Below are 17,593 nucleotides of genomic sequence, written 5' to 3' on the forward strand. Positions count from 1 at the left end.
TTGTGATGTTGTCTCTGGTCATTAGCCAAGATTATAATTTACTAAACATTTTAAAACTGTCAAGATTATCATCTATCAAACATTTGAAAAGACTATCAAGATTATCATCTATCAAACATTTTAAAAGACTATCAAGATTATAATCTATCAAGCATTTTAAAAGACTATCAAGATTATCATGTATTTTAATGAGTGGAAAGTATGTCCAATTTGGAGGATTCTGAGAAATGTCATAATTTACATAACGTGTACAGCCAATCAGTCAGTCAGTCAGCAGTGGGAGGAGGTCAACCTAGCTGTCACCATGGTGGTGGGGGCGGTGACATGATGTTAGGGGTGACATACCGTATGTCACCAGTGATTATGGACTGTGACTCTTTGTTCTCAGTGTGTGTCCATCAATCACAGTGTAATATGCCAAACTGTCAGCTCACAGCATATCAAGAGTGAATCAGATTAATCAAACTTTATGCACCAATTTGATTTATCCTTTACTTAATTGTCTTCATCCATTTCAGGTGCCAAGCCCTTCCAAAACACTATAATTAGTGATCATGACATTTACAGTATGTGAGCGAACATAATGCATAATTATTGGACATACTGTGCCAGTGAAAAGTTTGGACACACCTACTCATTCAAGGGTTTTGTCTTTATTTTTTACTATTTTCTACATTGTAGACATTAAAACTATGAAATAACACATATGGAATCATGTAGTAACCAAAAAAGTGTTAAACAAATCACCCTTTGCCTTGATGACAGCTTTGCACACTCTTGGCATTCTCTCAAACAGCTTCACGAGGAATTATTTTCCAACGGTCTTGAAGTAGTTCCCACATATGCTGAGCACTTGTTGGCTGCTTTTCCTTCACTCTGCGGTCCAACTCATCCCAAACGATCTCAATTGGGTTGAAGTCGGGTGATTGTGGATGCAGTGGATCTGATGCAGCACCATCACTCTCCCTCTTGGTTAAATAGCCCTTACGCAGCCTAGAGGTGTGTTTTGGGCCATTGCAGAATGCTGTGGAAGACATTCTGGTTAAATATGCCTTGAATTCTAAATAAATCACAGACAGTGTCACCAGCAAAGCATCACACCTCCACCTCCTTGCTTCATGGTGGGAATCACACATGCAGAGATCTTCCCTTCACCTACTCTGTGTCTCACAAAGACATAGCGGTTGGATCAAAAATCTCAAATTTGGCTCATCAGACCAAAAGACAGATTTCCACCGGTCTAATGTCCATTGCTCGTGTTTCTTGGCTTATTATTGGTGTCCTTTAGTAGTGGTTTCTTTGCAGCAATTTGTCCATGACTGCTTGATTCATGCAGTCTCCTCTGAACAGTTGATGTTGAGATGTGTCTCTTACTTGAACTCTGTGAAGCATTTATTTGGGCTGCAATCTGAGGTGCAGTTAACTCTAATGAACTTATCCTCTGCAGCAGAGGTAACCCTGGGTCTTCTTTTCCTGTGGCGGTCCCCATGAGAGCACGTTTCATCATAACCCTTGATGGTTTTTGAAAAAAACGTTAAACGTTTTTGAAATGTTCCAGATTGACTGTCCTTCATGTCTTAAAGTAATGATGGACTGTTGTTTCTCTTTGCTTATTTGAGCTGTTCTTGCCATAAAATGGACTTGGTCTTTTACCAAATCGGGCTATCTTCTGTATACCTCCCCTAAACATACTTTGACTTGTTTAACTCTTTTTTGGTTACTGCATTATTCCATGTGTGTTATTTCATAGTTTTGATGTCTACAATGTAGAAAATAGTCAAATAAAGTAAAACCCTTGAATGAGTAGGTGTGTCCAAACTTTTGACTGGTACTGTACATAGGGATTGTATATGGCCTTGCAATAATGGTCATCAAGAGGTTTAACAGTTCATGTTAATTCTTTGGGATCGGTGTCCCTTCCACGGGACGGTTGAGCTAACATAGGCTAATGCGATTAGCATGAGGTTGTAAGTAACAAGAACATTTCCCAGGACATAGACATATCTGATATTGTCAGAAAGCTTAAATTCTTGTTAATCTAACTGCACTGTCCAATTTACAGTAGCTATTACAGTGAAAGAAGGAAATGCTATTGTTTGAGGAGAGTGCACAATTTTGAACATGAAAAGTTATTAATAAACCAATTAGGCACATTTGGGCAGTCTTGATACAACATTTTGAACAGAAATGCAATGGTTCATTGGATCAGTCTAAAACTTTGCACATACACTGCTGCCATCTAGTGGCCAAAATCTAAATTGCACCTGGGCTGGAAAAATAATACATTATGGCCTTTCTCTTGCATTTCAAAATGATGGTACAAAGAAAATACAAAAGAACGTTTGGTTTTTTCTTTGTATTATATTGTACTAGATCTATTGTGTTATATTCTACTACATTCCTTTCACATTTCCATAAACTTCAAAGTTTTTCCTTACAGATGGTACCAAGAATATGCACATCCTTGCTTCAGGGCCTGAGCTACAGACAGTCATTTTAGGCGAAAATTGAAAAAAAGGGACTAATCCTTAATAGGTTCAATGTTCAAGTTGGTCACTGGATTACAGATGGTAAATCCTGTAGGCAAATCCGTCAAGGAATTCTAGGAATTTTGCCTAAAATCTTTATTCAAGCCAACGTTTGCTACTTAGGGTTGTACTGTAGTTATCAAAGGTCAACAAGTTAATACGCTTATGCATCTTGATGCCAGTCTCTTAGACACGCTCAGAGGTTAACCACAGACACAGATTTAGGATCAGTATACCCTATTACCATCCTGATCTGAACTATAAAGGGGAGACATAAAACTGACTTTAGATAAGAGTCTTGGATTAACATCGTACTGTGTTTGTGTGTTCAGACAGACTTTTACTGAGCTTCATTTCAGGCCCTATTGTCAGCAGATGAGATGGAAACATTCTTATGGAGCGGAGCACTGTTGATTTTGGCACACACACTGGCATTATTCCTGGAATTCTTACAGTCAGTTTTTGGGCATCGTGCGCGCGCGTGTGTGTGTATGTGTGTGTGTGTGTGTGTGCACGTGTGTGTGCGCTTGCGCTCCTACTCTGTGCGGATGCTGTTGTCCACAGTTGGCGTCAGAACCACACCAAAGCGCCCATCTCCTTTGATGAGGGCCAAGGTGCTAGTCTGTGTGGCTGGCATCCACACACTTTCCATCCACACACACTCAGCTGCTGGTCAGAGAGAGAACCCCGCTCTAATCTGTAGGCAAAATGCTCACATGTTGGTCTAACTGCTCCTATTTGGCTGTAGATGGCTTTTCGAAAATAATATTTGCTTTTCACTCCATGGACATACAGTACATAGTCATGTAATAATTTAATAATGTCTTTACATATGGTGATTTGATGTCTCTGTGTCTTTAGGTGACCATCCTTCGAGGAAAGGACGGCTATGGCTTCACCATCTGCTCTGACTCTCCAGTGAGGGTACAGGCCGTCGATCCAGGCAAGGTTCTCCTCTCCCTGCTGTCAGTGTGTTGATGTGTGTGTCTGTGTCTGTGTGTTTGTGATTGTGTGTCTGTGTGTTTTTTCCTTCCTGTGTGTGTGTGTGTTGTTCTAGATGTGTGGGTGTCTGTATACCAGTCTTGCCCCCTACTGTCCTGAGGTGGTCAAGCATATCAGGTTTGTATATAAATGAGTGGATAGAAGCTTGCTTGTGTAACTTTGTGTGTGTTTGTGATCTCTTGCCCCATCTGTTCTCCTGAAGTGGTCAGAGAGTTGTGTGTGTGTGAGTATTTGTGCGATATCTGTGTGTGTGTGTGTGTGTGTGTGTGGACCTCTACTGACCTCTCTCCTGTCTTCAGGTGGTCCGGCGGATCAGGCAGGTCTGCAGCAGTTGGACACTGTGCTGCAGCTCAATGGTCAGCCTGTAGAACAGTGGAAATGTGTGGAGCTCGCTCATGCCATCAGGTACTACAGGCAGGGAGACACAGAGGAAATAATGGACTAAACCAACTTTGACAGGGATAACTATCGTCAACACTTATAGAGCTCCACATGTACATTTTTAAAGATTATCTATGCACAGCAATTCCTATATAGACACTCTGCCCCGTGGCCTCTTTGCTCACGTCCTTTAACGGCGATAAGCTTACCTTTTCACTCTTCCTGACTAGTTGTCACATTCCCTCTCTCCCTCCCTCTACAGAAACAGTTCCAATGAGATCACAGTGGTGGTGTGGCGAACCGGGCCGGCCGCTAAGCCCAGTTTTGAGGGCCTCATTCACCGGCCCTCCTACAAGCCCAACTACGACACCCCCTCACCCCCCACCAGGCGGAGGGACAGGTCCAAGGACCGGCTAGACCGTGACAAGATCCCCCCGGCCGTGCCCCCCCTCCCTGCCCACCACAGGACCAGCCGCCGGGTGCTGGTCAACAGCTCTGAGGGGGGCGGTGGGGGAGGGGTAGGAGGAGTAGGGGGGCCGTGGGGGGAGAGGAGGTGCGTAGGAGGGGGGACGGAGGAGGTGGATGGTAAAGCCAGGAGCCAGACCCATAGCCAGAGCCACACAGCCACGCTGAAGGGGACTAGAGTGAAGGCGTCCAACGGAGATAACTACATCATCCTGGCCCCCATAAACCCAGGAAGCCAGGTACTGCCGGGGGAGCAGAGGCTCATGGTCCATCCCAGGCTCCTGCCCTACCCCCTTGATGGCACTATCTAGACCCTGACATACACTGGAGATCTCAATATGTGCCATTCATACCTGCCATAGATCTGTGCCAATCCTACCTACACGATCTGCCATTTAAATCTGAGATATACCTTGCCATTCTAACCTGAGAAATATCTGTGTAATTCAAACTGACACGTGCATTCTGTAAATCACATATACTATATATGGTAAATAGTTAAATAGGTAGTTGAATGAGAAATTGTGAAAAAAAGTATACAACCAAGAGTTGATTTGCTGCAATAGTAAGTGGGCCACAGTTGGCCCATAGGGTGTTCTATCAAATGATGCACACTGTAACATCCTGTGACATGCTGTATATGAGGCAATAGCTCTTTATGATAAAGACATAATAAAGTGTAACAAATGGAAAAAGAAACACACTGATTGTGAACTTGATTCCTTAACATCCCCAACCATACAACACTAACCATCCAGCCTGGAAGAAGGGACCAGTTATGTTGAAGCAATGAATGCTGAGAACCAGAAAACCCAGAACTTCTAGTCTTTACCTAATTCTCCATAATCTGTCCCACTGAGCTTGAACAGCCAATCACAGACAGTTATGTGGCTGAGGGGTTCCGTGACTCAGTAGCCTGGTTGTTAGAAGGCCTCTAGCATAAATGAAGGAGGCTGTATACCCTGCATTCCATCCAGACCCAGGGACCTAGACACTGTAAGGTTGTCGGTTGGTCTGGGAGGTGCAGCCTGCCTGGCAATCTGAGTGTGTGTGCGCTTGTACAGCGCATGTGCGTGTGTAGGGCAGTGTGTTTGTCCGAGGGCAGCTGTGCTGCTTCAACAGATATGGCATGACATAGGGCTCAGAGAGCATGATGGGAACGTCTTCTGTGTCTAAATGCTAAGAGGAGAGCACAGGGGTTAGGGGGTTAGGAGTGTGAGGGGGTGGACTGGCTTGGACGGCTGTGGAGGAGGATTGGATGGAGTGGAAATAGGATGCAGAAAAGGGGATAGAGAGAGAGGGAGGGATAAGCGAGGGAGGTGATGGATGACTGGCTACCCCCCATTAATCCGTTACCTTCCCTATGGGGAAATATGGGCTAGGGAACAGAGTAGATATGGGTATATATTTTACCTTTATTTAACTAGGAAAGTCAGTTAAGAGCAAATCCTTGTTTACAATGTCTGCCTACACCGGCCAGACCCTGACGACGCTGGGCCAATTGTGCGCCGTGCTAAGGGACTCCCAATCACGGCCGGTTGTGATACGGCCTGAATAGTAGTAGTACATCAAGAGGTTGTAATAATGGTTGTAAGAAGTAGAAGGGATTAATGGGGTAGCGAGAGGCAATGACGGATGGATGACAGGTACAGCAGAAGAGGGAAAAAGAGGGTAGAGGAAAGGAAGAATGTAGATAAAGCAGTTGTCAAAGTGAATGGAAATAAGAGGATAGAACATTTCAGACTAAATCCAAACTTTGAAGGATGGGGTAATGGAGCATCTCTCCTCCAGGTCAGAGCAGGCATACAATCCATGATGATTTGGTTTCATCCTGTCAGCCAGTCCCCACTGAAACACACACAGCAGAGAAATCAATCATGGAAGATAGTTGGATGTACCAGCCATTGATATGCCTCTGGTTGGGTCACCTCTTCCACCTGGCTTGTTATATCAGGTAGATCTTATCTATAGGCACAGTTCTAGGATCAGCTCTCCCCACCAACCGTTCAATTTCCAAGGGCAATGCCATCCTTCTCCTGTATTCAAAGTGCTACAGTACAATACAGTATGGTACAGTACAGTACAGCGTGTGGTTGACGTCTGTGTCACTCAAGGGCACAGGAATCAATGAACAGCACAGTCACCATCATGTATCAACAGCACACATTAGCTCTCAGGTCACTGGGTCTATTCCTTGAGCTGAACACCTGTATATTGAATATGTGACATGGCTCACTGGCCTGAGATCACATAGGCCTACTGCAGTACAGTAGTAATGGAGTCAGCCAACAGTCTGTGGCCCCATTCCATGCTCAACACGACCATTGCTTCAGTTTGACTTCATGTTAGGCATTTATTATGGTGGGATGGATACATTACATGTGAAAGTATCCTAAAGCAGCATATGGTATTGGTCAACTGTTATAACAGGACCATTGATTGTGATGTTTTTGTCTCTTTCAGATATTGAGGCATGTCTACCAGGACAACCATGGTACCTTGGGTAAGCCATTTACTGCTGACTACAATTTTAATGAACAAGGTGGTTTTGCAGGACAATTCTATCTATAATCATTTTACTTCTATGTACCCAGGCTAACTCCCAGTGTGTGTTGTTGTGCATGTGGTGTCTCTCAGCAGGGAGGATATACCCGGGTCAGGCCAGCATGCCCCAGAAACAGGGGTCTGGCGGTGCCCCGCCTGGGGGTGTAGGACTAGCAGGCCGGACCACCTTCCTACGACGCTCCACTAATGCCAAGATGTCTAAGCCATCCGAAGCCAACCTCTCTGGCCAACCCCCACCCAGCTACCAGCAGGTCCAGAGCTCCAACTTTGCTAACTACCAGAACTGTACTATAGTACACTCCCATGTACAACACGACAACCCGCACGGCAACTATGGCTACGTCAAAGCAGCACCCAAGATCCTCATCTTCCCCATCTTTGTTCAGGTGTGTGCGTGTTTGTGTGTGTGTGTGTGTGTGTGTGTGTGTATGTGTGTGTATGTGTGTGTGTATGTGTGTATGTGTGTGTGTGTGTGTGTGTATGTGTGTGTATGTGTGTGTGTGTGTGTGTATGTGTGTGTGTATGTGTGTGTATGTGTGTGTGTGTGTGTATGTGTGTGTGTGTGTGTGTATGTGTGTGTATGTGTGTGTGTATGTGTGTGTATGTGTGTGTGTGTGTGTGTGTATGTGTGTGTATGTGCGACTCACCATTTTTGCATCTCTCTTAGTGCCGTTAGGGGTTTTCCCCTTTTATTTTCATCACTTTTAAGAAAACCACGCCATGTTTGTTGCAGTGCTTCTGCTCTCTGTGTATCTGTGTAGCAACATATGATTCTGTCATAAACACACTAGAATGAACCACATTTCCTCTATATGTCCAATGTCAGGGTGTGAGTGTATTGCACAACTGGACTACCCACTTCCCAGGATTCTACAATGGTCTGTAATAGTACTTCCTGTTGACTAACTGAGTCACCTAGCTGCACAGTGAAACAGCCATCCCTGTGGTCTCTCTAGCTCCAGTCTGGGTCCACAAGAGGATGTGGCTACCACCCCCGCTGCACTAGCGCTTTTAGCCTAGCGCCTCTTCACAGATTGAGCATCTCACAGACTCCTGCAGTCACAGCTCACACTGTGAGGATCTCTGTAGAGACTGGTGCGACTGTAGCTACACGAGAGCCGCCAGCTGCACAGCCTGTATTGTTCCCTTTGGTGGGCAGAGAGCATGGAGCTTGGAGCTAAAATGGAGATGGTACTGTAGCTACATGCTCCCTTATGTACAGCTATGTTCATGAGAACACCCCTCCCAGATATGTCTATCCTTGAAACATGTCTATCAATCTGTATCTCTATTTAGTGGTATTTGTGAGTGTTGTGAATGATATTGGACTGTTGTAGCATGTTATGAGTTTAGTATCAATGACTTTTGCTGTAGTTCTGTGTACTGTCATTATAAGCAATATTAGTAAATGTAGTGTGTTTGAAGTGATATAAAACTGCAGTATTTTGCCATGGATGATAATGTAATCTTCATTTAATTCCTAGTATGTTGCCTAAACGTAATCTAACTTGAATCTAATGTCAGTCTAACCCTTAACTCTCCTCTCCTCCTGTGTGTGCAGCCTCTGGACCTGTGTAACCCCACACGGACACTGGTGGTCTCTGAGGAGATGATCCTCCACGAGAGCAAGCACCTCTCCATTAAGGTAAAGGGCTTCTGACGAGAGGTGTGTGTGTGTCAGGATCAGTCAAATCAGTGAGATGGGACATGTCAATGTTAATGAGAATATTTAAGAGAGGAACACGTTGTGAGAGTCTGACACAAGTCTCTATACTGCCATTCTAGTTCTCTTCATTCATATTCTACAACTGCAAATGTCGGGTTTGTTTAACTGTCACAATGTTTGTGGAATGCACTATGAAGATTTTTCTCAGCCTTGTCAAGTTCTTAAATACCCTCCCAGTGCCTCTGTCTTGGTGTGTTGTGTAATACCAGCAGAGAACAGGGGAAACAGAGGAAGAGACCTAAAGTTTGAAAACCTCTGGGTGGCTGCTGCACTGCATTGGACGTCTATACTATTGGCTTCTCTTGGCTTCTCCTCTTCTCTCCTCTCCTCTCCTCTCCTCTCCTCTCCTCTCCTCTCCTCTCCTCTCCCCTCAGACAGACAATGATACAGGACTAGCATTGGAACAAATATTTTGCTAGTTTGACAGAATCCATCTCATAGAGTTTGTTTATCATAGAGACGATGCTGACAACTCGGTTCAAAAATAACTTTACATCTCATAACTATTTGAAAAGGGAGGGAGAGATAGAGATAGAGAGGGAGAGAGAAAGAGAGAGAGAGAGAGAGAGAGAGAGAGAGAGAGAGAGAGAGAGAGAGAGAGAGAGAGAGAGAGAGAGAAGAGATTGCTGATCAAACTGTTCATTGCACAGGACAATGTATCTACATGATGGGCTCTTGTTTAGTTGTGGGGAATTAATTATTTAGGACCCAGAATGGTACTTCTGGAGTGTTGCACAGTGACAGGCTTTTATTTAATCAATCAAAGGGTTCCTCTACTTTTGAAATCTCTGCTATGATAAATTCTCTTTTTTCTCCCTCTCTCCCTCTCCCTCAGCTCTCTTTTATGTCCTGCTCTGTGTGTGTACTATGGCTTTTCTATGTAGCTCTTTCCATGTTTCTGTACAGTATGTCTCTGTCTCTCTCTCTGTCATTCTCTCTGTCTCGCTCTCACTCTCACTCTCACTCAATTCAATTAAAATGGCTTTATTGAGATGGGAAACATATGTTACATTGCCAAAGTAAATGAAATAGACAATAAACAAAATGGAAATAAACAAGGAAAAGCTCTTCACACCTTCAGTGAGCTGTCATTTCTACTTGTAACACTTTTCTTTGTTCCATATGGCTCTTTAACACCATATACCAGTAGTTGCAATTCACAGGTCATTGTTTATGACAGAAAATGTACATTGATATTCATTTCTAGAGAGTTTTTCAGCACAATTTCTATCCGTTCATTTTAATTTGGAAATATTTGACTCATGTTATATAAGAGCAAACATAGTTGAAAGAAATGGTAAGGTTGTGGCACAGTATTTAATTTGAAACTGTTGTGAATAGCATTGATAGATAAAAACAACAAGTACTAAAACAATATATGGTCTATCTGTCAATCTTCACAGACTATAGTAAACATTGCTTACTGTACAATACTGTATTGCACACATACAGTACCAGAGATAAAGTGAAATTGAACGGGGGTCATACACTTACTTAAAAGTCAGGACAACACGTACAATGATCTGAGGCATGATATTGTTCTGTGTTCCCCATTGCCTATCTCATTATTATTCTCTCTTTTTCCTCGCTCGCTCTCTCTTTCTTTCTTTCTTTCTTTCTTTTTCTTTCTTTCTTTCTTTCTTTCTTTCTTTCTTTCTTTCTGTCTTTCTGTCTTTCTTTCTTTCTTTCTTTCTGTCTTTCTGTCTTTCTTTCTGTCTTTCTGTCTTTCTTTCTCTCTCTCTCTCTCTCGTTCCCTCTGTCACGTTTCCTGACCTGTGTGTAGTGTTATCAGTGGGAAGACCATATGGCCTCCAGAACTTCCTCTACAGTTAGTTATCAGTGGCTACATAACCATTGAGTAGCATCATCAGTACAGTACAATGGACAGGGGGACTTTATTTTATTTATGATTCATTGGATCCGGACAGTAGTTTCAATCAAATACAGTATTCACTAAATACATATGCTGCCTCTCTCTCTTATATTTTGTAAATCATACTGTATCTCAGTTTTAACGAGAACTCTTCAAAAATAGCAATACAGTACAAAGGGCCATTGTTGCCCATATTTGCCCTTGTAGTTGTAAGTCCCTGTAAGTCCTGCAGTCATTCTATAGACTGGTGGTTGAATGTGATTACCTCCCTTTGGCCTTGGCTTTAGTGGAAAGCTACAATACAAGGTTGTGATGGTGAGGGTGGATATTATAATACACAGAAGTTTTCCATCCTGTGTTTTCTGGGAATGAGAGAGCGGAGCAAGATAGGGAAGCCATGCCAAGCAGGGCAGCCATTGTGATAATATTGTCCAGGAAATGTGATGGAGAGGTGTGTGTGGGGGGCAGAGAGGAGGAGGGGGGGGGGGGGGGCAGTGGTCTAGGAGAGAAAGACCAGGAGGCCCTGTTTACTATCCAGGGGGGTTGCTAGGTGGTTGGCAGAAAGGTTGTTTGACCTCACTCAATATATGCACAGTGATGTGATGTCAAGTTTTAGCAAGATGAGATTTTCAGCAAAGTTTAACTCAATCTCTCCCCTCTCTCTCTCACACACACACGCACGCACGCACGCACGCACGCACGCACGCACGCACACACACACACACACACACACACACACACACACACACACACACACACACACACACACACACACACACACACACACACACACACACACACACACACACACACACACACACACACACACACACAAAGATACATCCTGACAAGTTGATTCTGGATGACCTCCCTATCTATCCCTCTCTCATCTCACTGAGAAGACAAAAGAGATCAGCTGTGAATTTTTTGTTTGTTGAGGGGTGGGCTTAAAAAACAACTGTGACCTTGTTGACTTGAGTCTTCTTGACATTCTCTTCCTCCCTGAGGGGTTCAGGTCTGTGGACATGTCTAAATGATTGATAGCAGACATGAGAGGAGGGAAAGAGAGAGGGAGGGAGTGGGGGCTGTGTGGAGGACTGGATGTTAGAATATCCCTCTATCACCTGCTCTGTTGGTTTCAACTGTCTTCATATTATTGAAACGTTTTTGTCATGTAGCTGTGTGTGTGTGTGTGTGTGTGTGTGTGTGTGTGTGTGTGTGTGTGTGTGTGTGTGTGTGTGTGTGTGTGTGTGTACTGCAGATAAAAATTGACAATACTGCATACGTACTGTGAAGAATTGTCTTTTCTGTTCCAATTCTACACAGTTTTTTCATATTCATTGTGTCAAATGAGCTTTTCAGATCCTCACTGTGTTTCGGAGGAAAGCATCGGACCTGCATGGTAATTGTGGCCCCTGGCTGGGACTTGATAAAAGAAGACAAATATTTAACTGTCCATGTTTGTAGATAATCAGTTTGGGGCCAGACATCTCTGAAGATTGGTACTGTTTTAATTAGGAATCTGTGTTATTACAGATTTTATCTTAGTGTTGCAAGCCTGCCCGTACTTTCCTGGGTGCACATCAAACTCCTACACACACACACACACACACACACACACACACACACACACACACACACACACACACACACACACACACACACACACACACAAGCAATAGTGGTTGAGTGCTTTTCTGAAGATAGCGAGTATAGAGATAAGCTTACTGATATCGCTGCACCAACCATACTCCACCCCCACATAGACAGACAGACAGACAGACAGACCAACAGACCACAACAGCAAGACCCTCAGCATCCTCTCAATCTGCATAGAAACCACATTCACACAAAAAAACACATGCCCCGCCCACGCATAGCCTACACACACTGTTTGCTGTACTGTGTTGATGCATGTTATGCAAGACCTTTGCTGTAGCTTCCTTGGTGTTGCCCAGAGGTGGTTTACTGAGTGTGTTGTTTGTTTAACACTAATGTGAGGCCTGACCTTTAACAGTTTGTGTTGTGCCTTCTGTTAAGAGAAACAGGGAAATACTTACCACTGACATGAACACACACACACACACACACACACACACACACACACACACACACACACACACACACACACACACACACACACACACACACACACACACACACACACACACACACGCACACACACACACACACACACACACATTCATGCACATAAAGTATTTGGATACATAGAATTATTTATCGCAAACAGAATTGCACAAAGTATATTCAAATCATATAAAATTTGTCACATGCGCAGTGAAATGCTAACTTACAAGCCCTTAAACAGCAATGGAGTTTTAAGAAAAATAAGAGTTGAGAAAAATATTTACTAAATTAACTAAAGTAAACAATAAAAGAGCAACAATAAAATAACAGTAACGAGGCTATATACAGGGGGTACCAGTACCAAGTCAAACTGAGGGAGTACAGGTATTTAAGGTAATATGTACATCTAGGTAGAGGTAAGTGACTACGCATAGATAATAGGTAATAAACAGCGAGTATCAGCAGCGTAAAAAAAGGGGGGGTCAATTGATATAGTCTGGGTAGCCATTTGATTATCTGTTTAGCAGTATTATGGCTTGGGGGTAGAAGCTGTTACAAAGCCTTTTGGTCCAGTCAATGACAAGTGTGTCTTTGGCAATTCTAGGGCCTTCCTCTGAGACTGCCTGGTATAGAGGTCCTGGATGGCAGGAAGCTTTGCCCCTGTGATGTACTGGGCTGTACGCATTACCCTCTGTAGTGCCTTGCGGTCGGAGGCAAAGCAGTTGCCATACCAGGCGGTGATGCAACCAGTTAGGATGCTCTCGATGGTGCAGTTGTAGAACTTTTGAGGACCCATGCCAAATCTTTTCAGTCTCCTGAGGGGGAATAGGAGTTGTTGTGCCCTCTTCACGACTGTCTTGGTGTGTTTGGAGCGTGATAGTTTGTTGGTGATGTGGACACCAAGGAACTTGAAGCTCTCAACCTGCTCCACTACAGCCCCGTCGTTGAGAATGGGGGTGTGCTCGGCACTCCTTTTCCTGTAGTCCATGAATATCTCCTTTGTCTTGATCAGGTGGAGGGAGAGGTTGTTATCCTGACACCACATTTCCAGGTCTCTGACCTCATCCCTATAGGCTGTCTCATCGTTGTCGGTGAGCAGGCCTACCACCATTGTGTCGTCAGCAAACTTAATGATGGTGTTGGAGTCGTGCTTGACCACGCAGCTATGGGTGAACAGAAGAGGACTAAGAATGCACCCCTGAGGGGCCCCTGTGTTGAGGATCAGCGTGGCAGATTTGTTGTTGCCTACCCTTACCACCTGGGGGTGGCCCGTCAGGAAATCCAGGGTCCAGACGCAGAGGGAGGTGTTTAGTCCCAGGGTCCTTAGCTTAGTGATGAGCTTTAATTAAGGATCCGTCCCTTTAAAAAAAAAAAAATCACCTAAAATGACATACCCAAATCTAACTGCCTGTAGCTCCGGCCCTGAAGCATGGATATGCATATTCATGGTACCATTTGAAAGGAAACACTTTGAAGTTTGTGGAAATGTGAAAGGAATGTCGGAGAATATAACGTAATAGATCTGGTAAAAGATAATACAAAGAAATAACCAACCGTTCGTTTATATTTTTTTTGTACCATAATTTTGAAATGCAAGAGAAAGGCCATAATGTATTATTTCAGCCCAGGCGCAATTTAGATTTTGGCCACTAGATGGCAACAGTGTATTTGCGAAGTTTTAGACTGATCCAATGAACCATTACATTTCTGTTCAAAATGTTGTATCAAGACTGCCCAAATGTGCCTAATTTGTTTATTAATAACTTTCCATGTTCAAAATTGTGCACTCTCCTCAAACACATGGAATTATTTCACTGTAATAGCTACTGTAAATTGGACAGTGCAGTTAGATTAACAAGAATTTAAGCTTTCTGACAATATAAGATATGTCTATGTCCTGGGAAATGTTCTTGTTACTTACAACCTCATGCTAATCGCATTAGCCTACGTTAGCTCAACCGTCCCGTGGATGGGACACCGATTGGTGTTGACCGCTGAGTTGTAGTCAATGAATAGCATTCTCACATAGGTGTTCCTTTTGTCCAGGTGGGAAAGGGCAGTGTTGAGTGCAATAGAGATTGCGGATCTGTTGGGGCAGTATGCAAACTGGAGTGAGTCTAGGGTGTCTGGGATGATAGTGTTGATGTGAACCATGACCAGCCTTTTAAAGCACTTCATGGCTACAGACGTGAGTGCTACAGGTTGGTAGTCATTTAGGCAGGTTACATTGGTGTTCTTGGGCACAGGGACTATGGTGGTCTGCTTGATATTAGGTATTACAGACTCGGCCAGGGACAGGTTGAAAATGTCAGTGAAGACAGTTGGTCAGCGCATGCTCGGTGTACACGTCCTGGTAATCCCTCTGGCCCTGCGGCCTTGTGAATGTTGACCTGTTTAAAGGTCTTACTCACATCGGCAACGGCGAGTATATGGTGTTGGTCCGGTCCTGTGTAGTGAAGTTTCACTGATACACATACTATGCTGAAAAACTAACAGACACACACATCTAATAGCAACTCCAGTGCAAAGGACCCGTCCAGTCACCATTGAGAAGAGCACATTACAATAGGTCATAGAGGGCTAGTGGAGGGGTAACCCAGTCTGTTTAGGCTTAACAACAGGCGTTCTCTCTCCTGCCTGTCTCATTGTTTGGACCATCCACTGACAGGCAGGAGACAGAGAAGTCCCTCTGCCAAAATACCCCCAACACAGCACAACCCAAAACACACACACATTAGGGCCAGGAAGGAAGGCAGTTTAGGAAGGCAGTGTGTGTACCCTTCTCTTCTCTCACACGCAAGCCTCCCACTCCTTTACCCTCACCTTTCCCAGCCCCCTACCCTTCAAACATGTACCAGCCATAATAGGTCTTTAGGGAGGGTGACTGCCAGTTTGTTTCATTAGTCAGTCAATCAAAGTGCTTATAATGCTTACACCGCAAGCTGTTGTGGACTGGTGTCTGTACCTTCATATTTCTCTATGTTAGCAAGGCTTTTGCTTTAGTGGGTCAGAAGAATGCCAAGAAAACTCATTAATAAGTTAGACTAGCTAGGGTTTTGTTTAGTCATGCATTCACACAACATGCAAATGTAATCATTAGGGGGGCTTTGGAAGTTGAAGCAATGTTTCTCTATAGACCATGGTGATCTGTCTTCCTGTGTGAACTACACTTCCTGTTGCATAGAAGGTTGCAGTTTAACACTTTTCTGAAGGCACTTTGAAGAGGCGAGAGGGGCTGTGAATGTGTGTGTGTGTGTGTGTGTGTGTGTGTCTGTGTGTTTGTGTGTTTGTATGTGTGTGTGTGTGTCAGTATGTGTGTGATGCTCTGTCCATGACACCAGATACGCAACTACTCTGACATTGCAGGGTGACAACTATCAAGATTACCATCTATCAAACATTTTAAAAAACTATTGTGATTATCATCTGTCAAACATTTTAAAAAACTATCAAGATTCTCATCTATCAAACATTTTAACCTCTACAGAGTACCTAACCCGGATCCGGGAGCACCCCCCACACCCCCCACACTGATTAGCATCGCTAGCATAGCGTCACAATTAAATAGTAGCATCTAAATATCATTAAATCACAAGTCCAAGACACCCAAAGACACAGATCTTGTGAATAAAACCACCATTTCAGATTTTTTAAATGTTTTACAGGGAAGACACAATATGTAAATCTATTAGCTAAACACGTTAGCAAAATGACACCATTTTCTTACTCCAACAGTTTCTTACTCCATCAGGTGCTATCACCAATTCGGCTAAACTAAGATATTGATAGCCACTAACCAACAAAAAAATTCTTAAGATGACAGTCTGATAACATATTTATGGTGTAGCATAGTTTTTTTTTTTTAAATGTGCATTTTTCAGGTATAAATCACAGTTCTACATTGCAGCTGCAATCTGATATAGTGCTGATGCAGCTAGAACAATTACAGAGACCAACGTTATATAACTAATTACTTGTCTTAAAACATTTCAGAAAAAATACACAGCGTACAGACATTGAAAGCCCAACATCTGGTGAATCCAAACAATATTTCAGATTTTTTAAATGTTTTATAGCGAAAACAAAATGTATCGCTAATTAGCATAACCAGGCCAGCCAGAACCGGCTGGACGCGCCCGACCAGTTCACATGCACGACAGATATATGAAATAACATCGTAAATTGGGTCTTACTATTGCTGGTCTTTCATCAGAATGTTGATCAAGGTGTCCTTAGTCCTGATGAGTCGTTCAATCCATTCACAATGGCAACCTCCCCTCTTCATTTAGCCTGGGTACTGGTCGACTGGCACGGTCAATTCCCAAAGTTAAAAAACTCAAAGAACGGAACACGGCAAAACTCCCGAAAAAATTCTAATAATCTGATTAAACTATATTGAAAAAACATACATTACGGTGATATGGTCACATGTAGCAAACAAACTTCGACACGGAGATAGTTTTCATCCGTAACGTCAGCATAACAAAAGACAATGCCACCTCTGAAAACGCGCATCTCAGAAACCGGAAGTTGTCGGTCACGCTAAAGAAATAAGTCTTATTTCACGTCAGTACAAGATAAACAAAAAATTTCTCCTCTGACGTCTTCCAGACACCCGGAGGAAGAAGAAGGAAGTGTCATTCGGGTCATAGGTGGCGTGACCATATATAGGCAGAGCTTTGAAGCGAGCATACACATCTTGCAATCTTTTTCAGGCTCAGGGAAAGTGCTGTGAAATGACCTGTGTTTGACTCAGAGACTCAATTGGAACGGTTTTAGAAACCATAGCTTGTTTTCTATCCAATGCTATATGGTTATATGCATATAGTAACAGCAATAATTGAATAAGAGGCAGTTTAGTCTGTAGAGGCAATTATGCTAATGCGAAATAGCACCCCCTGTATTCTCAAGAAGTTAAAGACAATCAAGATGATCATCTATCAAATATTTTAAAATACTATCAAG

General features: G+C 43.3%; 1 protein-coding gene across 5 annotated transcripts in view; it reads left to right on the top strand.

The window, feature by feature from the left end:
- LOC129818464 (regulator of G-protein signaling 3-like) overlaps window positions 1–17,593 on the top strand; it is a 229,817-nt gene that overhangs the window by 38,971 nt on the left and 173,253 nt on the right. For 4 of the 5 annotated variants that reach the window (XM_055874372.1, XM_055874371.1, XM_055874368.1 and 1 more), the window contains 6 exons: window positions 3,390–3,471; window positions 3,830–3,935; window positions 4,174–4,615; window positions 6,840–6,879; window positions 7,014–7,327; window positions 8,503–8,586. In XM_055874372.1, the coding sequence (XP_055730347.1) occupies window positions 3,390–3,471; window positions 3,830–3,935; window positions 4,174–4,615; window positions 6,840–6,879; window positions 7,014–7,327; window positions 8,503–8,586 (1,068 nt within the window). Of the gene's footprint in view, window positions 1–3,389; window positions 3,472–3,829; window positions 3,936–4,173; window positions 4,616–6,839; window positions 6,880–7,013; window positions 7,328–8,502; window positions 8,587–17,593 lie in introns of those variants that run through there. The other variant, XM_055874369.1, reaches the window with a different exon arrangement.

The sequence above is a fragment of the Salvelinus fontinalis genome, chromosome 21, assembly GCF_029448725.1.
Source record: "Salvelinus fontinalis isolate EN_2023a chromosome 21, ASM2944872v1, whole genome shotgun sequence".
Taxonomy (NCBI): Eukaryota; Metazoa; Chordata; class Actinopteri; order Salmoniformes; family Salmonidae; genus Salvelinus; species Salvelinus fontinalis.